The sequence below is a fragment of the Aspergillus oryzae genome, chromosome 4 (genome assembly GCF_000184455.2).
Source record: "Aspergillus oryzae RIB40 DNA, chromosome 4".
NCBI lineage: Eukaryota > Fungi > Ascomycota > Eurotiomycetes > Eurotiales > Aspergillaceae > Aspergillus > Aspergillus oryzae.
Genome location: NC_036438.1, coordinates 4,823,191 through 4,842,838, shown reverse-complemented (window position 1 = coordinate 4,842,838; position 19,648 = coordinate 4,823,191). Strand labels below are relative to the sequence as shown.

Below are 19,648 nucleotides of genomic sequence, written 5' to 3'. Positions count from 1 at the left end.
CCCGCAAAAGCCACGATAAGGTCAGAGATGTCACTCTGAGTTGGTATCCTGGTATATATACTGTCTGTTGAGGTCTGTCGGAGTACAAATCATGGCTATAGTTGCTGGTATCGGGTTCTCAACCTCTTGTCTACCAGCCACAATCGGGCTGCTCTTCTATAGTACACCATGGACGCATCCGAAACAAAGCCTAAACACGGTAAGGATGAATCGTTCCTGAAGTATTGAGATGCACGTCACTAAACCAAGTCCACTGGCCCAGAACAATGCCTCGATACCGAAAGACGTGAGTCTCTACCGGATCGCTCAGCCTCCACCTAAGTCGTCCTGACTCATTCTTAGCCTACACAGAATCTATCCAACACGGTGACCTGGACTGTCTGGAAGGACTCAACTTTCAACCAGAGGGTACGCGGAAACTGACCCCTTTACAAACTATATCCGCCAGCTGGATCATTTGTGACAGCTGGGCGGGAGTTGCTGCCACAGTAGCTCTTGCAATAGTCCAGGGCGGGCCCGTAACTCTCATCTATGGGTTGATTTTGATCTTCTTTTTGGTCGGTGCTTGTACCCTGACCCTGGCCGAGCTAGCCAGTACATATCCAACCGCTGGCGGGCAGTACCATTGGACGAGCATTCTGGCCCCGAAGCATCTGAGTCGGGCGTTGGTATGTCCTCTCCTTCACCCGATATAAGCCAAGGTAAACATTGATGTGGTATCCAGAGTTATTGTTGTGGTGTCTCCAACATGCTTGCCTGGATCGCTATCTGCACTGGGATTGCCATCATACCAGCACAGCTTATCCTCGGTATTGTCCTCTTCTATGACTCGGAGTATCAATCGCAGCCGTGGCACTACTTCTTAATCCACCAGTCCATTAATGGGCTGGTCCTGTTGTATAACACAACCCTGTTGAAGAAGTCCCTCTGGTTTCATGACGTATCCTGTACGTCCCCATCCTTCTTGACCCGGTAGCAGGCTACGACATCTAATCAGATTGACAGTCTTCATGACCCTCACAAGTTTCGTCATTATCATGGTGACTTGCCTTGCTCGCTCGGCCTCTCGGTACGAGGCATCTAGTAGTGTATGGGCCACCTTTCTAAATGGCAGTGGATGGAACTCGGGCGGAGTGGCCTTTCTCACGGGTCTTGTCTCTCCCAACTACATATACGCTGGTATTGATGGTGCCTTGCACTTGGCAGAAGAGTGCCGGAATGCAACAACCGCTGTTCCTCGTGCTCTGATGAGTACCTTGGTTATTGGCTTCGTCACCTCTTTCGCCTTCATGATTACGATGCTATACTGTACCAGTGATTTGGATACTGTGGTGGCATCGTCTACCGGGTCAGTTTCCGTGTCCTGCCCTGCTGACCCTGTACGTTCGGACATCAATCTGACATTGTCGGCAGAGTTCCAATTTACGAAATGTGGCATCAAGCGACACGTTCCACCTCGGCCGCTACCGTGTTCATTTGCCTCCTTCTGCTCGCAGCCGTCTTCGCTCTCACGGGCGCTCAACAAACGGCATCTCGCCTTACCTGGTCCTTGGCAAGAGACCGGGCCCTGATCGGTAGTCAATGGACCGGACAATTGCATGACACCCTAGAAGTCCCCGTCTGGGCTCTGGTGTTCAACTATGCAGTTATGTTCCTCATCGGCCGTGTTTACTTAGGATCATCATCTGCATTTAATGCCTTTATCGGTACCGGCTTAGTTCTACAGCACATTTCATACGCTTTCCCGGCCGCGTTGCTGCTGTATCGATGCCGATCGGCGACTTGGTTGCCGGATCCACGCCCGTTCCGATTGCCCAGTCCAGTGGGTTGGGGAGCCAATCTAATCACTGTGTGCTTCGCAGTGTTGGTGTTAATCTTTTATGACTTCCCGACTGTGATGCCGGTCACTGGCAGTAATATGAGTGAGTTCGAGCTGCTACCATGACTGTTGTACCTTATATCGTTTATTGACCTGTGGGACGGAACTTCCAGATTATACGCCTGCGGTGCTCGGTGCCATGGCCATTGTTGCTGGCATAAATTGGTTGGTGTATGCGCGAAAGTGGTATCAGGGTCCACGACTTCGCAGATCCAGTGGGGAAATTCAGAAATAATCCCGTGCTGGGGTACTACTATCTCATGTATTTACTACCACCGTCATCTTGCTTATACTTCTTCTCTTGATAAGTTTTCAAGGGGAGAAAACCAATGGGGGCGGAGTGGGAGCCCCTCGGTGATATACAATATGAAACGTGTAACTTAAGTTAACACGGTTTGGTTAACCCCTTTAAACAAGCTGACAAAGCTATATAAATAATATAATTATATCATAGGAGTTCTCTAATACGAAGAGCACCGGCAGCTCGATGGTGTCAGATTCTGATCTCTCAATCATTTCCATACCCGCCCCAATCGGGTTACCGATGTCGTAGGCCGCTCCGCCGACATTCTTTTGCAGTGGCAGACTTGGCCTCTGCTGATACATTGTGCCCGGCACGTTAGGGCACCATCCAAAGCTGTTGGTCGCTGCAATGTTGCTGGGTATACCAGCGGTATACATGCTATAGCCTGGCCGCATGTAGCCTTGCCCCACAGCCGCGATGGCCTGCTTTCTCGATCTGGTGGACCTTGTTCAGAAGATGCTCCGATCAGTTGCCGTATCACGAATCATCCATACCTAGCCGGGCTAGCTCATTTTCTGTGTTTGTCGAATGAGGTGGCCTTCTCTGCTTACATTTTGCGGCGCCATGTGGCGAAATTCTATTCGATGAGATGATAGCCTCGTCAAGGGAAGTCGGTGTATATTATTTACTAGGCAAGAAATATTTCCCACCCTCGACACCTTCGGTTTAGAATTTATCCTTGTGAGAGCGTATTCGAGTGGTCCGAACTCATGGCGACTGAGAGGCAACCAGAGTGTATAATGTCCCAGACCCAGCATTGTCTTGAGAGTCTAGGGGCTCAGTCATGCCAAGAGCCTCCTAATGCCTCTGGGGATACTCAGCAGTATTCAAACAATCCAGCACACAATGATACAGCAGGACCTGACGACCACCTCCAACAAATTACTTGCAAGGACCGTCATTCTCCCGTCCCAAACCATTCCCAGCTATCGATCCACCGATACCAGGTTAAGAAGCTGCGACGCCTGCAGTCTAATGGCTCAAGGCTAGCTGGTCCTCAAAGGGGAAGGAGCTATCTAAAATTGCAAAGTTTTCTAGACTATAGGGTCCAGCAACGTCGGGGCACTTGTAAGGATGGGGAGCCAGTATGGTCGGACGAGCTGGAGGACGCATTTCATCAAGGTAAGCAGAATTATCTGCCGAGCTTAGCAAGATGTTGACGGCCACTGTAGCTCTCGAGGCAAACCCACCGATGGGGAGGAGAAACTGGTCCGCACGCGGGGAGTCGTATGGTCGAAACGAACTGATTGCGGACTATATCTATAGGTTAACCGGCAAGCGGAGGACGAGGACACAGGTCTCGAGTCACTTACAAGTCCTTGACTCGTTCCTCAAGGGTGACCCAGACTGTAAGTTCAACAATACCAGGATATAGTCCTCTGCGTGACGTAACAAGAGCTGCAGGGGAAAGGCTAGTTCGAGAACAACCGGCCGACCACTCAAATAGCCAGACTCAACTAGTTGGTCCTACAAGGAGAAGTCCTATAAACTGTTTATCTTCTAGTCACTACAGTAAAGATTCACTTGTCTGTGCTGTTCAATGCCTTGGCTTTGGCATGTGGGTTAGTGCTCCCAACATGCCAGACCGGATTGATGATGCGTTCCATGTGTATACCCGCCTCCGGAGAGGCCAGCCGCAAGCACCTATGCCCTTGGAAGAATTGACGAACTGGCGAACCTTCTTTCCGCACTTAAATTCGTTGCTCTTAGAGGTCAACGACCCCTTGAGCTGCGAGATAATACTTCTTGAGGCCAGACTTCAGTTGATGGACGTTCATCCTCCTACAGGGTCAAGGTTAGAAATTGGCCTGGAGCTTGACATTACCAATCCTACATTGGGCGCCGCACCGATGAGTAACCAGAGAGAGAATTGGACCTGTTACAATTACATATATGAGGAAGGCCAGAAGACGATGGAAACATATCACAATATCCCCAAGCCGCACACCACAAGAATTAGACTGCCGTTTGAGTCGTCATGGTGGGCGGAGCGTTTCACGATGCTTACCGAGGACAAGCAAGTGGCTGAAGCCAGCGGACATCAACATGCTGCTAAAGAGCGTAACCAGCAGTTCTTTCGCACCCTGACCGCAGTTCAAGAGATCCGTGCCAGCGAGCCTGCCAGCTTGCGACGGCTGCACAACCAGTATGCAGGGTCTCCTAGCGATGGAAGCAAGAGAATGGCCATCATCCTCTGGCAGTTTAGGCAGACGCTACCAATCGAGGTCGGCACCACTATATGCCGAAAGCTAATCGCTGCCCCGGGCCGTACCAATGAAATTTACCTTCCTACTCCTGATTTAGATTCAGTTCGCCTTACTCCTCTTTCTTCGGATCCAATCCCACCGAGCAGGTCGACCCCTAGCATGTACCAGAGCCCTCGGACTCATGAACTACTGCAGCAGCACTGGCCCTTGTATCAGCCTTCCCATCACCATGTCACTAGCGTTTTCAACTCTGCTGGCGCCTTTGATTTCACGAACAGCATTACCAAACCAGAAGAAAGCTTGTCCGATAAGACGAACTCAGCTTCGATGCTTGATCCATTTCCTAACCTGCAGCAGCAGACCACCAGTCAGCCAACTAGCCTCGATGTCTCCAGTGGAGCACCTAGGATGCTCCAGATACCTGACCTACCTCTACCACATACAGGTCTTGGGGCCTACGGGCTCGGCCACGAGAGTCATTTGATAGGCCCGGACGAACCGGTGGGGAGTACTGTGGGCATGTCTGGTGATGCTGGTATGAATGGGGCGCGTCTCGAAACTCTTTTGGAGGATGACCTAAGAGTGACAGCCACAAGCCAAGGCACAGTTTTACAAGATTGGCAACAAGGTGGGTCGAAGAATTCGGGAAAGAAAAATCCTAGAGCAGGCGATGATGCACATACCCTGGAATTTACACAAACTCGAGCATTTACGGATTCAGGTTATGCATCTACAAAACTAGACAATTACGGGCATATCCAGAGCACTAGGGATATTCCAACCGAACCTCCTGCAGGCCCTGGATACGCATCAGGAGAGCAACCCGAAGTGCCACAGACACAGAACTTCGTGCATGTGGATGCAGCCAGAACGGTTTACTCTGACACATCGAGTGTTACTAGTTTACAAAGGGAGGGCTACATATCTGAATTGGCTGGAGATTTGTTTACAAAAGTGTCCTCCTGGCAGCCTGATTCGATGACAATGGAAAGAATTTCTGAAGTCCTTCCAGAATTGCTCAGAGCTTTCGCTCTTAAAGTTGGCCACAACGCACCTAGCCAGATGCATCGTGATGTTATGGTTTTTATCCACAAGAATCGAGAGTGAGTCCAATATTCCCAAGATATAACATGAAACTTAATCCTAACTTTGCTTATCTCTCAGTAAAGTTGTGAGCTGCTTCAAGGACATGTGTTTTCGTCAGGAAGAGAGTCTTTCTGACATGGAGACTAGCGACTCTGAAGCAATGCCCCTGGATGAGATATGGACCTTCTGGAATAAACACCTAGAAGAGCAGCAAGATCCCATCCCACGGTCTCCTAGCATCAATGAACCAATAATCGGCAATGCGGATGCAGACGAAGAACAGAGCGAAGAAACTAGTATGCCTGAACTCTTTGCATATAAAGATTTCCTTTTCAATGTCGCCTCGTATGAATGGCTTCTTGCAAGCATGCGTAGAGAGCTCCTTTTGGCCCCAGCAAAGCCAAACCTTATGGAGACAATCAGGAAGAGGATTCTTACATCCCTGCCATCCTCTCACAAGATCAGCCGAAAGTCATCTGCAGAAGCTTATACGGTGACTTTTGTGATGGAATGGAATCCACTATCCTTCCTCGACGAACAAGGGTATACGGAGGAGCCAGGTGAGGCAGTTGAGGGAGCCATTACACTTACAGGGTCAGCCGAGGATGCACAGGCTTTGCCTTGTGCACAATACCTTTGCCAGACATGGCCCTCAACTGGTGGGCATATTATTCAGCTGGTTAAGGATATAGTCCGCGCTGGACCTGGCAGTCGACAAATATGTAAGTTTCCAAATCTAGAATGCTTTAATTTAATCCTAATTTGTGTTGTTCTAGGTGACTTTCCTGACAATGCCAAGGTCACCGCATGGCTTCATGAATCAAAGTTTAACGTTGAGGCTTTCGGCACAAGAGATTCGGTGGCCGAGATCGGTGAACAGTTTGCATGGCTTGGTGCTGCCCTACGCTCTTCTCCATATGACTTTGGAGTTGCGTGCTGCATGCCGGTTATTAGTATTCACCATATCTCTAGCACGCCGCAACCAGTGTCAGGCAGGCTGTCTTGGCCCGATATCCTTTGTAGTATTGATTTCACTTTTGAGGAAAGGGAGAAGCAATTTACACCTTCTAATGCTCAATGCTGGCACAACTTGTTCAGGAATCCCGTTGTCGTCAGAGGCTACCCAATTCCGTGGAGAACTGAGACCGGTACAGGTCTAGAGATTCCACTTAATATGATGGCAGGGTTGGCTCAAACTAAACGAGTCAATAGCTTCAACAGAAAGCTCTTTATCAAGGGCTTTTCGACAATGTTAATCCCAACAAGACAAAGTGGCCATACAATCCTCTGGCATTTGATTTACAACATGGACAGAAGCCGCACATCCTATATCCAACATACAGTGCCTCATATTGAGAATATAAGCATCTTTGACTTGGAAAGGGCTCGACATGTGCTTGGTTGGTGTTCGGAAGCCAGATACAACGCTGGTAAGAGGGCTGTGGAAGAAGGCTGGTTTCTTTGCTAACACATTCACAGGTGCCTCAGACGCCAATTATCTAATTAAGCCGTCGCGGCTGCCAAGGCCTCCCGAGGGTTGCATATATCATGATGTCCGTGTATATAAGGGACAGGTCATCACTGGCAGGGCATTCAGCATAGGCCACAAGGACACAGCTATCCATATAATACGAAATGGATATATAGAAAAGCTCAAGTCGATTCGTCGGAGATTCTTTGTGCTTTGGGACGAAGAAGACAAACGAGGGTGGTTAGTCAATGGGACCAGTGTCCTCTTACACCTTTTTCGTGCATCTTTGAAGCACGACAGCATGGATGAAATCAGCACTGAATTTCTCTTCAACGTGGAAGATATGCAAGAGGCACCTGAAGCCTGTAGAGCTTCTTCCGCCATTAAAGTCCTCGTGAATTCGAACAACAGGAAGCTCCCGATATATCTAGAAAAAGATGGCTATCTTCGCCTGGAAGATCGGATTGAAGAGCTCTACGACACTTTGGAGAAGATCATGGACTATGAGGTCGGCATGGCCACACAAAGCAGCGCAAGCTCATCGAGAGCACGAAAGTACCTTGAAGGTTGGGACTTCAATGACTTGGCTACCAGTCGCGACATTTTCTATCCTCGTGTTGCCAAACTTAAAGCCATCGGGAAAGGCTGGGTGGATTTTGCCAGAGCTATTCACGCAGTTACGTTGTTTGGTCGGCGATTTGGTGAAGTTATCCAGCCTATCAGTACTGGCTCCTGTACCAAATGGGCCCAATTGCCAAAGGACATGTACTACCTCGCCGCCTCTATTCACGACCTAAAAGAAATCATGGACATGGATGGAGATTCAGAAGCAAACCCGATAGTATTGGCACATAACATCATTTGGCACAATCCAGATATTTTTGGAAGCTGTCAATGCGAGGTGGAAGGGCAGGAGAAGCATTCGGACCTTGTTCAGGTCCTTTTGCCTTCGGCTCTTAAGAAGGGCTTGCTCAGCAATCATCAAGTTCCTTTAGAAGCTCGCGGCGCGGTGATTTTTGGCCACAATGAGTACTCCAGATGGTTCTGGAACGATACTGGATACCCTGTAGTAGGAGGACCATGGTCACCATCAGAGGCACCCGAGAACGAGTTCCATGACAGTGGAATTGGGTCCGACACAGCTTCATCGGCTCCGAAGGAAAGTCGTAGTTCGGCAACTTTATGCTCTCGACACCCATCAGGCGAATGTAGAGAGACTCTTACGTGTGAGAGCTACACAGTTGGAATTATATGTGCCTTGCAGAAAGAGCTCCTAGCGGTCCGCATACTGTTTGACGACAGACATGAAGATTTGGAGAGGGCTGTGCGAGATACGAATCATTATGCATTGGGTCGTATTGGGCGTCATTACGTTGTTGCTGCACGTCTTCCATCTGGCGAATACGGTACAAACGCCGCTGCCGATGTTGTTTCCCATTTGACCAGAAGCTTTCCTGAGATCAAGTTTTGCCTTTTAGTTGGGATAGGGGGCGGAGTGCCCTCGAGAGACAATGATATACGACTCGGTGATGTTGTTGTTAGCCATCCAACTGACATCCATCCAGGGGTTATTCAATACGACCTTGGCAAAACAAGTGAGGAAAACACATTTGAACGAACGGGATCGCTGCAGCGTCCGCCGCGTTTCCTGATGACAGCTATAAGTACGTTAATGTCCGACCCTGATCTTCCATCCACACGATTTCAAGGTTATATCAAGGATGTTACAGCATGCAACCCAGCATACAAGCATCCTGGAGCCCAACATGACAAGCTTTTCGCCCAGTGTAGTGGTCGGCATGTCCGAAGAGCACGCCGTTCCGTGACTCACCCACTCATCCACTATGGTCTGATTGCTTCTGGAAACAAAGTTATTAAGGATGCGGAAACTAGGGATCATCTGGGTGCAAAGTACAACGTTCTCTGCTTTGAGATGGAAGCAGCTGGCATTATGAACGCAGTACCGAGTCTTGTTATTCGAGGAATATGTGACTACGCGGACTCACATAAGAACAAGTTGTGGCAGGAGTATGCATGCGCTACAGCTGCAGCATACGCTAAAATGCTTCTTTCTGTCGCATGAAACTGCAGAGATGTCCGGAAATTTCACAGGGCTCCTAAGGTCGAACAATGTACCACATCCACGGTGGCGGCATGATAATAGGTAATCGCTCCTGTAACCTCAGCGGTATGCCCGAGTTCGTCTGCGACTAGGTATGATGCTATTTGTACGAGTATCGACTACAGATTAGCTGCAAAGTATTCCTTCCCCTCTTGGGCCAACGAAGTGTGAGAAATCCCTTAAATCTGTCAACGAACTCGAGCTCTAACGAGCAAAGGTCCCTGCAGGTCACTAATTCCAACACTGAAAAGCTTCGGGATTCTGCCTTTATACAACCCCTTGTCCACATCCACCCGCTCCTGCTCATCGGCTAGCTCAAACGTAAACTCCTTAAGCAGAGTACTGAGCAATTTGTATATATTAGTAGTCGCCACAGCTTTCCCAATACATTGCCGGCCACCCAGCCCGAAGTGCATCAAGAGCCGGGCTTTAGCACCAACATTTGGATCATTCCAGCGATTAGGGTTGAATATATTATGGTCCTCACCCCAAACGACAGGGTTGTGATGGAATGCGTGGTTGCATACAGCGACTGACGTCTAGTTCAAATAATGGTTAGACCCTGAGGAAAGCATGTTTGAGATGCAAATCAACCCACTCCTTGAGGCAAGTGTTCGCCTTCTATCGTTACTCCGGCAGGGTCAGTAATACGACGTGCTAACGGCATCGTGAAAACCGGGGTAATACGGAAGTTCTCTCGGATACAGTTTCGTAAAAATGGGAGAGAGGCTTCTGCGGCTGTGATAGAGTACGCAGTCTCGCTCGGTCCAAGGGACGGCAGGTTAGAGTCGATCTCCTCAGTGCACTTCCTCATGAAGTCAGGGTTATGGAGGAGATGGTAGAAGAGAAGTGTGGATGTAGCGCTAGTTGTGTGAGTTCCGGCAATACTGTGAGATCGTTAACCCTATGTTGCCAAAGAATCAAATCGGGGTGCAGTACATGAAACCAAATGCCTCCGTTTCCAGATCAGTTTGCGTAAGCCTTTCGCCTGTCTCAGGGTGCTTCGCCTTGATCAAGTTGGTCAGAATATCCTTCCGATTCTGTACTCCGACTGAACTTTCACCATCATTCAGATCCCTCAGGCGTCGTTGAACGCTGCTCGATGCAAGATCTGCGCAGGCCTTTCGGCCAGCAAAGAGCCGCCGAAGCCCTGCATGCGGCATGTAGGGGAGCCACCTTTTCAGGGTCATTGTCATTGTGGGCCATGCACCGGTGACAGCCGCCAAAAGGCTATGCTCGATCACCGGCGGAATACGCGACTCGTCATCAGCCTCTTGCACACCGAAAGACCGGCTAAACGCGAGTTCACCTAGAACATCGATCATATAGTAATGCAAAGCTTTCTTTAGGGCAAATACTTCGCCTATTTCACTGTGGTATCTAATCTTATCTTTCAGAATGCGTATGTTTAGATCAAGGTACTCTTCCATCTCCTTGATGTAGCTCAAAGAAAAGCTGTGAGACATATGACGCCGCCTCACCGAGTGCATCTAGAACCATGAGTTGCATAATTTCAGATCTTAGCCGGAGACTTACCACTTCATCCCGCATCCCAAACACATTTGGATGAGCAGCCCCATAAGCATCGTAAAACTCGGTTTTCGGCATGGACTTGGCGCTTTTCTGGTAAATTGTCGGGACAGCACTCTCGTGTGTAATGCTGAGCTTGTCTGGTCCGTATCTAACGATGGGGCCGTATCTCTCGTGGAGTGCGGTGAGATTGTATGGTTGTTGTAGAGACAGGAACTGGTGAACCTGCCATAGATCTGTGATACTTGCAAGGAATGGTCCTGGATATTTGGCCAGTGGGTGCAGGTAGCGTTGATAAATGACATATGCGACAATGATTGCGGTGAGCAAAGCGCTGCCCGCAGCCAACGGCGTCTCTGACACGATATTCTGAAGAAGGGTCATTGTGACTTGCCGTATGTGATTCCTAGTAGTACTTGGAGTCTTACCCCATGTGTAAGTCAAGATGTGTACTACTATATATGTTCAACTTAGGGCCTCCTCGGGTAGGTACGAGATGATAGCCGAGCTTTTACGGTGAGTACAGTAGGATTCACCCCGCAACAACTGCATCATGCCCGCAGATTGAGGGACCCATATTCCAGAGCTACAAACCACTTGGATAGTACGGATGCAGCTGCACTCCTCCTACGGTAAGGGTTTGATACCCTCGGATAGAAATCAGCGGGAAGCAGTGATCCGATTGGTCAAGTTGCGTGGGGAGCCTCCCGTGACCTGGGGATGATCGCTGTGGGGAAGACACAAAATCTGGACGTTGATTGTTACTGTTTAGGAACGCTTGAGATATGGGAAAGATGCGTGGGATGCGTCGAACAGAGCTTGCCTGCGTCGAGTGTCGTCGCCGTAAACTAAAGGTAAGTAGCTTGACTCGAAGAATCTGGATCGCAAAGATCTGACGTTAAGCAGTGTGAAGGCACCCGGCCAAGCTGCTCCCGATGTCAAAGCCGACGTTTGGAGTGCTCATATAGACCGATTCATAAAGGCAGTCGTACGGCTAAGCTGGGACGGTGGGCCTCCATTTCTGGATCCTGATATGCACGGACACCCTAACGAATATACAGCGAGCGAGGTGACTTACTAAAGAAGATAGAGAAACTTGAAGAGCAGTTGCGAGCGGTCACCGAGTCACGCACAGCTGCAGTTGGAATGGCACTTACGGACCAAGAGAGACAGCAGGAAGTGGTGCATTGTAACGATCGAACAACTGTGGAGGACGGTGCACCGGTTGATGTACTCTCAACAAATGCATTAACCGAAGAAACTGATAATGTCGTGGGATATTTCGGTATGTTTGTGGATTTGGGTTGAGGAAGCACACGAATTAAGATCCTAGGCCCCAGCTCCAATTATGGCATGTTTCGCCTTCTCTCTAGCGTCTTTGCGGAAACGACAATGCTCTATCTACCAGTGTCCGGGGTTGTTAAGAACCTGAGTTCATGTTATCACTGCGCGCAGCGTCACAACCAGGCGTCCCAAACAGGTACATGTACTCGGGCGGAGGCAGGTGTTTCCCAAGCCCTTCATGAAACATCTCTACTACCAAAGGAAGAAGCACTGGTTCTTTTCGAGAGGTACTTTTCCACTACGAACATTGTCCTCCCGTACATCGATAAAGCAATTTTACTCGAGGGATACTACAACGCTGTACAGCAACGCCCACCAAAATTTCGGAGGGTTTTGCTAGCATTGTGCAATATTGTTTGGGCTCTTGCAGCAGCCTCATTAGGCTCTCTACAACGAGAGACATTCTATAAAAAGGCTGTTGCGTTACTAGACTCCAGGACGCTAGAGCGTCCTAGCTATGAGCTAGGTGAGACATCTCCATTACGGCTTTTAACTGATAAGATCTCATTAACACAATCTGTTAGTCCAGTCACTCTTATTGGTAGTTGAGTATAAGCAAAACCACCAGCGCTCGATATCCAGTTATACATCTCATGCATTATGTGTGAAGGCGGCGTTCCACGTTGGGCTGCATCACCAGGCGACAGATGCCTCTAGCGACTCGGATGAGACTAGACTTCGACTTCGTCTATGGGACGGAGTGGTCAAGAATGACAGGAAAGTATTGAGCCACCCGCTGAACCCTCGTCAAACTAACATTAGAAGCAGGATTATGGGTTTGACCCAAGGCCGGCCATATATGATTCCTGAATGCCTTACGATCAGCAGTCAAGCGCTCCCTGGGGTTAATTCCCCGATTAGTGACCAATACATGGGTCACCTTGCGTAAGACCTATTAGCTTCGGATCCCACTGATCTCATCATCGTGGCTTATGGTACGTTAGGCGGTCGCATACTATCATCGAGCATGCCACAGGGTCCCTATACAATGGAAACATTGAAGTGTCAACGAACGATAAGACTCATGCCCTTGTCACCCGGTGGACGGACCTATGCTGGAAGAATGAGGAGTGGTCCCAAAATCTATCCACGATAGGAGGCCTCGTATTGGCGTCCGAGCTAGCTGGCTTCCCAGTACCGATGGACTGTCATACAGCTGTGCGCATATTGCTATCGATACACTACTACCGACTGCGCATGATTGTGAACTTCCCCTTAATTGCCCACTTTCTGGTTTTACTCAGAGATAGTTCAAGTGAACCACAAATAGTCGACCGTTTGAAGGAAAGGCTGCCTCAAGTATTACAGAATGACTGGGACGCGGTGCGCAAAATCTTCAGGATAATCAGTTCCCTTAGCACGGCTCACGAGACATCCGTCAACACGTTCGCGGCATGGTATACCTGCAATTATACAAGTATGGCAGGATCTCCAACTGTTAAATTATCCCGGGCTTACGAGTAGCTTAGTGTTGACGGTGACCTTACATTACTTTGCAATGCTTATTGTGAAAAAGCACGAACCCGAGGTCTTCGATACTGCTTCGGTTGCTGAAATCCGGCAGGAGATAGAAGATGCTCTGCGCGTCATGAAGCATATTGGCAAAAACAGCCTGATCACTCAGAAAGCCGGCTGTTGCATCGAGAGACTACTCACCGTATTTGATACACTCGGTATCCTTCCCTCCGCGGAACATATCCTCTTTTAAAGGTTGGACACAGTCATTAACCTGTCTGTAGGAGACCACGTTAGAGTCAGGTCCTCTGTCTCTTTAGATATCTGGAATACCGACTGTATCATGCGAAATATCGGACAGGCTTCGGACGATCTCCTTATGCACTTCAGTCAAGACGACTTTATCGATCAAGATCTGTCATTCCTTGACCTGTACTCTCGCCTCCCTTTGTGTGAATAGTCTACTTTACTTAGTGCGAGTAACGCTAGTAGTTCATTCCTACCTCACAGTGCCTCGTCCTAACTAGCGTTTGATATACAGCACTGTCCAGGGGACTATGCATTACTGCTGACAGAATAATACACCTAGTCAAATCATAGAAGCGCTTATCCTCGTCGTCTATCACACATTGATGTCAGCAAATCTGAATTGCTGTAGGCTCAAGTTACAAAATACTCACCTGACAATATTTCTGTAAACTTCCTGTCCTCCTGTTTAAAAGCACCACAAAATGACCCTACCAATATGCTGAATACTAAATAGTCTAAGCCATGCTATAGAAGCGAAGGAACAAAAAGTATTACATGATTAGTGTTGGGTGTATCAAGGAGCCCACTATATTTTCATCGTAGTTCGCCTTCCAGAATAACAAATCAGAGTTATATCTAACCTAGCGATTTGGCAACGGCACGTGAAGGAGCATTAGCAGGAGCATCATACGAAACAGTGACGCAACTTGTTTACGATTCATCTCATGCTCTTACACCTTGTACACGATCTTGTAGTTGGAGATCACCCCGTCACGGTATTCCTGGAATCCCTTTGGCACAGAGTCGAGTCCCTCGAGGAGCTTCGGAGTATTCGGTGTGATGACTCCAGAAGAGAGCAACTTGGGCAGTTCCTCGAAGAAGTGGGCTGAAAGTTCGTGGTCCTCCTTGTGCGGCTGCGAATCTGATTAATAAACAACTTTAGATGTTCAATCTCAACGGTGACTTACAGGCCAGTAAAACTCCCCGTATTTATGCTCCTTCAAGAACGCCGTCCAGACAAGCACATCCGTCACCTTAGTCTGCTTGGTCACGTTCTCGGTGAAAGCCTTGCCCGGACGAACAGTGCACAGGCCGCCACCCTGTTCGGAGACTGCGTGCGATGCAGTGACCGAGGACGAGTCGTTGCCGATGGTGTCGAAGACGTACTTGAGGTTAAAGTTCGTAGCAGCCTTGATGATCTCTACCACCTTAGCATCACGGTAGTCAAAAGCGTGACTAGCACCAAGGGACTTGACAAGATCGTGGTGCCGGGGACTGCAAGTCGTCACAACGTTGAGGCCGTAGTACTTGGCGATCTGGATGGCGTAAAGTCCGACGCTTGCTGCAATGCGTGAGTTCCCAATGTTATTGATACGCCACATGTCATCAATTCGACTCACAGCTGCCGCCCCAAATGAGAACAGTCTCTCCAGAGTTCTGAGGGATGTTGAGACAGTCCTTGGAGAAGAGAGCGATCAGTGCTGTGCACGCGGCGAGGGGCACTGTGGAGGCCTGCTCGGGAGTGACACCTTCGGGCAACGGGAAACAAATGCGCTCATCTGCGAGGGTGTACTCGCTGTAGCCACCCAACCCCTTGATCTCGCCTGTTCAAACAAAACTTTAGATAATAAGTAGAATGAGGATATCCGAGACGGTAACCAACCTCCCCAAATTAGACCAGCAATCACGGTGCCAGTCTTGATCCTGCTCACTTTGTCGCCAGTCTTCTCGACAGTGCCGACAAAGTCACAACCGAGAACCGCATCATCACCGAAGGCATTGGCGTCGAGTGATTGGACTAGACAGAGGCTTAGCTTCAACGATCACAGGATGAGGGGAACTGGAACCATGACTTACCGTCGGTAGGGTTCTGGGCGACATAGGAAATCTTCACCAGCACCTGATGTTCGCCTGGAGTCGGCACAGGAATGGTTTCCTTGGACAGCTTGCCGCCTTTGGTGACGAGAGCTGTAGCGGTGGTAGAAGCCATTTTCGATGTTCTGGGTACTATTCTTGTCGATGGACGTCTTGCTTCTGAAGGTGAATCGTCTCTCCTTTCTCAGCAGCTGCAGGTTTTATGTGTGTCCAACTTAGCGGGGGTTCCCGTGCCTCTATCTATAAGGATCGTTTACCCGCGGTGAGATTTGTAATCGACCTTGATATCGTCATCACTCCAATGAAGTGAACACTAAATTTGACTGAGAATTGCTGCGAAAGATGGAGTGTTTAACGCACGCATTTGGCTTGAATGTACTCCGTATGACGTTGGCGCTTGCAGATGTCCGAGACTACACCAGCGCGCGCCTGGAGTTTCCTTCAATCGTTGAGGTCCCACATTTATTGGCGGTGGAGCTTGACGGGTTTGCACCAATTTCGTTGATAAAAATTGCGCACCCACATCGCGGCCGACCGCTTACCAATCCGTTAGGGGGAGAGCTTGTCTGTAGCGCAGTACGTTCAACAGCTTCGTTCATAATGGCTCAAGCGTTGCCCGACCCTAGTAAAAAGGATGAAGATACTCCGTACTTGATTTTGTGTGTACAGTACTCGAACCCAGTGGATCAAGCGTTGATTCAAGGCAAGGACATTCACACGAGTTAAGCCAAATTCAGGATAGGACGCAGCGCTTCCATTTTGCTGCCCGCCAAGGAGATTTACTCCCCACAGCAAGTGCAAGCGCCGGCCCCGCGGAAAACAGCTGCAGCGTCTTAGCGATCACCAGGGGCTCGCCATAGATGGCGCCGACGCCGCCAAACCGTCACGCATAGGTTCGAGCACATTCTGCATTGCAAGAAGCTCGAGAGAACTAATGTAAGGCAGGGTCATGCGTGCTCTCCACTGCAGACTCCGTTGAGTGTTGTTCACGATGCTGGTAACAATATTGTCTGCGAAGAAATCGCAACTCGAAGCGACGTAGAATTTGTCGCGAACGAATGCTGGACTGTCGTATCGGTGAATGCTTTTCATCCAGACATAGCAGCACGAGAGTTTCATTGGACCGGACCGATGAGTTTTCTAAGCTATGCCAACAAGAGCTGGGTTTGTCAAAGACAGCTGGTGATGTTCGGCCACAGCAGTCAAAAAAAATATAAATGATGGATTGTTCCACCAGGCTCATCTCGCCCTTCTTCTCTCCTAGAAGCGCAGTCCTCCTTTCCGTCCAACAGCGCCTTTTGACCTGATCAGCCTGAGCAATATCAGGTACAGTCATTCAAGATGAAGAAGCTCTTAAACATCCTGGCAGCTGGCTTCTTCGGCTTTGCCGTCCAGGCCACAGTGCCGTCCAACGGCACTGCCGAGGCCAGGTTGGCACAGATCAAGGAGCTTCTCACGCATCAGCTCTCCGAAAACGCCACGATTGTCTTTCCCGACTCCGAGAAATGGTATGACGTTACCCATCGTGCTGCTGCTCCCCGCGTCAACCCGGGCTATCTCGCCGTTGTCGACGTAGCTACCGAAGACGATGTTGTGAATACGGTACAGGACGAGCTGTTCAACATGAAAAGAACATTATCTGACTCTGTTACAGATCAAAGTCGCGAACGAGATCGGACTCCCGTTCCTGGCCGTCACCGGCACCCACGGCTGGACCGACGATATCAGCAAGATCCAGGATGGAATTCAGATCCGCATGCGTGGCCTCAACCACGTCGGTCTCGGTCCCAACAATGACACCGCATATGCCGGCGGCGGTGTCCTCCAATACGAAGTCGTCCAGGCCCTGTATCCGTATGGAAAACAAGCTGGTAATCTCTCAAGCCCTCTCACATGAATCCCGTACAAGCAGGCCAAGCACGATCAACTGACAAGCATGCTTTCTCTAGTCCACGGTCTCTGCGAGTGCGTCTCCATCCTGGGTCCTCTCCTGGGTGGTGGCCACAGCGTGCTTCAGGGTGACCACGGTTTCGCTGCCGATAGCTTGGTCTCGGCCAAGGTCGCTCTCCACAACGGTACTGTTGTCACTGCCTCGGCCACTGAAAACGAAGATCTCTTCTGGGGCCTTCGTGGTGCTGGTCACAACTTGGGTATTGTCCTTGAATTCGAGGTCAAGGTTTACGACATCCATCCGGATCCATGGACCTTTATGACCCTGGTCTATGAGGCCGATAGGATTGAAGAGTACTTCGAAGCCTGGAACGAGCTCGAGGACACTATAGCCGATCCAGGCCTGGTTGTCCTGAACGGTTACTACCGCAACTTGCCCGAGATCAACGCTGAAAAGGTGAATAACTAGCCTCGTCTTTGTTGCCGCAGATCACATCTAGCAGCACTTGCTAACAATGCTCTAGCCTGTTCTAGTCATGGAGCTCATCTACCAGGGTTACGATACTGCCGCTCCCCAGTACATTCAGGCCTACCGTGCCATCGGCCCCATTCACGAGGAGACCATTACCGATATCTACTGGAACGAACTCTTCGACATCACCAACTTCGGCCGTGACGACCGGGTCTGTGTCCCGAGTCAGAACTGGGCCGGCTACTCCAACTCCATCGTCCGCTGGGACCCCGCATCCATGCGCGAAAGCTACAACATCTTCGCTGACCTTGTCGCCATTGAAACCTACAACACCTCCACCTTCATCTTCGAATCGTATGGCCGCAAGGGCGTCCGTGACTTCCCCGATGGCTTCAACGCTGTTCCACCGGAGGAGCGCAACAGGCACAACATGTTGGCTGCCTTCCTGTTCTGGTCCGGTGATGACCCGACTGAGCTCGCCGTTGCCCGCGACTTCGGAGAAAGGCTCCAAGTTGCTAGCCGCAATGGTGACATTGCCCACTCTTATGTCAATTACGCCATGGGCGGCGAGCAGCTTCCGCAGGTGTACGGCCGTGACGTTGACCGCCTCGAGAAGCTCCAGGCCATCAAGACAAAGTTTGATCCTTACAACAAGTTTGGATTTTATGCTTCCCTCGCAGACGCTTGAGGGCGACGATGAAATGATGGTGACGGTCTGGGAGGAAAGTAAAAAGAGCCGGGATATAGATGTATAAACTCACCCCCTTCGTCAGCCTCCAGGTCTGGTCTGGGATGAGACTGCAGGGTTTACGATAATCAAAGATGCTTCACACTTTCGAGAAACAAAGGATCGGTACTGGTCAGTTAGCGTGAAAAATGCGCGTTCTCCTGCCATTAGACTGGCTAATAGTGTTTGTAAGAGAACGCAGAAGATCTTTTTGTATAATATCTCAACGGTCGAAGAGTCGCTCCCTGTGGAACTTATGGCCATCTAAAACTAGCTAGGCCTAAACTATTGTGGGACCGCTTAGCGGCCGGAGGAACCATCTTCCGAGCCACCTGAGTCGGGAACTCCCCGAAATACTCGTACATGGATGATATAGGAGTATCCTTGATCCGGGGTGATAAGATAAGCTTCCAACTAACGGCAAACAAGACAAAAGTCGGACTTCCCCGCAAAAACACCTCCACCGGCAATCAATTCAGCAACATTCATTCAAGCGTTCCTACAATGCCCTTTTGTTCTATACCAGTCTGTGACCCCAGACTAAATGAGCTCCAGAAGTGTTAAAAATCGAGGTGCGCTTTCAGATAACGTAGTCCTTTCGGGAGGCTTCAAAGTCAACCGGCTAACGTGCTCTTGCAGGGTGTTTTCAGTGTACTAAGCGACGGATTGTCTGCGACGGCGCCCATCCTACCTGCTATAAGTGCCAGAAAAAAGGTATTGAATGCTCAGGTCTCGGTCGGTTTCGCTTTTCCACAGGCATAGCCACGCGCGGGAAATTGAAAGGATGTGCCATTCCGGCCACAGTGCCACCTCAATCGCATTGCAATAATCAGTCACCCACGGGTGCTCCAACGCCTCAGAAGATCCGATGGAAGGACGACGGTCCAAATCGTAACAAGCGCAAACCTAGAACGGCAGCCACAAAGGCTAGCACATATCCGACCGTACAAGAAGTGAAGGATCGCCAGGCTTGGCTTGATTCTGAGTCTCAAAGCAAATCCGCAGTTCCTCGTGCCAGTGAAACCTTAATAGCACCA

At 49.7% G+C, this 19,648-nt stretch overlaps 6 protein-coding genes across 6 annotated transcripts; 4 read left to right on the top strand and 2 right to left on the bottom strand.

Moving 5' to 3' along the window:
* Positions 1 to 168: 168 nt before the first annotated feature.
* Positions 169 to 2,114, top strand: AO090166000102 (uncharacterized protein; the record flags this gene model as incomplete). The annotated part of the gene is made up of 6 exons (XM_023237088.1): positions 169 to 199; positions 343 to 668; positions 725 to 947; positions 1,006 to 1,348; positions 1,414 to 1,922; positions 1,993 to 2,114. The coding sequence occupies 6 exons, from the start codon at positions 169 to 171 to the stop codon at positions 2,112 to 2,114; spliced, it is 1,554 nt and encodes a 517-aa protein (XP_023091955.1).
* A 779-nt stretch (positions 2,115 to 2,893) lies between these two features.
* Positions 2,894 to 5,497, top strand: AO090166000101 (uncharacterized protein; the record flags this gene model as incomplete). The annotated part of the gene is made up of 3 exons (XM_001822830.1): positions 2,894 to 3,305; positions 3,356 to 3,532; positions 3,588 to 5,497. The coding sequence occupies 3 exons, from the start codon at positions 2,894 to 2,896 to the stop codon at positions 5,495 to 5,497; spliced, it is 2,499 nt and encodes an 832-aa protein (XP_001822882.1).
* A 1,751-nt stretch (positions 5,498 to 7,248) lies between these two features.
* On the top strand, positions 7,249 to 9,030 carry AO090166000100 (5'-methylthioadenosine/S-adenosylhomocysteine nucleosidase; the record flags this gene model as incomplete). The annotated part of the gene is made up of 1 exon (XM_001822829.3): positions 7,249 to 9,030. One exon carries the CDS (start codon positions 7,249 to 7,251, stop codon positions 9,028 to 9,030), a length of 1,782 nt encoding a protein of 593 aa, XP_001822881.3.
* Positions 9,031 to 9,257: 227 nt separating this feature from the next.
* Positions 9,258 to 10,983, bottom strand: AO090166000099 (uncharacterized protein; the record flags this gene model as incomplete). The annotated part of the gene is made up of 4 exons (XM_001822828.1): positions 9,258 to 9,608; positions 9,668 to 9,956; positions 10,009 to 10,559; positions 10,606 to 10,983. The coding sequence occupies 4 exons, from the start codon at positions 10,981 to 10,983 to the stop codon at positions 9,258 to 9,260; spliced, it is 1,569 nt and encodes a 522-aa protein (XP_001822880.1).
* A 3,395-nt stretch (positions 10,984 to 14,378) lies between these two features.
* Positions 14,379 to 15,637, bottom strand: AO090166000098 (zinc-binding alcohol dehydrogenase family protein; the record flags this gene model as incomplete). Its single annotated transcript, XM_001822827.3, has 5 exons — positions 14,379 to 14,561; positions 14,616 to 14,989; positions 15,048 to 15,251; positions 15,311 to 15,445; positions 15,505 to 15,637. 5 exons carry the CDS (start codon positions 15,635 to 15,637, stop codon positions 14,379 to 14,381), a joined length of 1,029 nt encoding a protein of 342 aa, XP_001822879.1.
* Positions 15,638 to 16,863: 1,226 nt separating this feature from the next.
* AO090166000097 (FAD-binding oxidoreductase) lies at positions 16,864 to 18,572 on the top strand (the record flags this gene model as incomplete). The annotated part of the gene is made up of 4 exons (XM_023237087.1): positions 16,864 to 17,094; positions 17,177 to 17,393; positions 17,472 to 17,869; positions 17,937 to 18,572. The coding sequence occupies 4 exons, from the start codon at positions 16,864 to 16,866 to the stop codon at positions 18,570 to 18,572; spliced, it is 1,482 nt and encodes a 493-aa protein (XP_023091954.1).
* Positions 18,573 to 19,648: the final 1,076 nt, after the last annotated feature.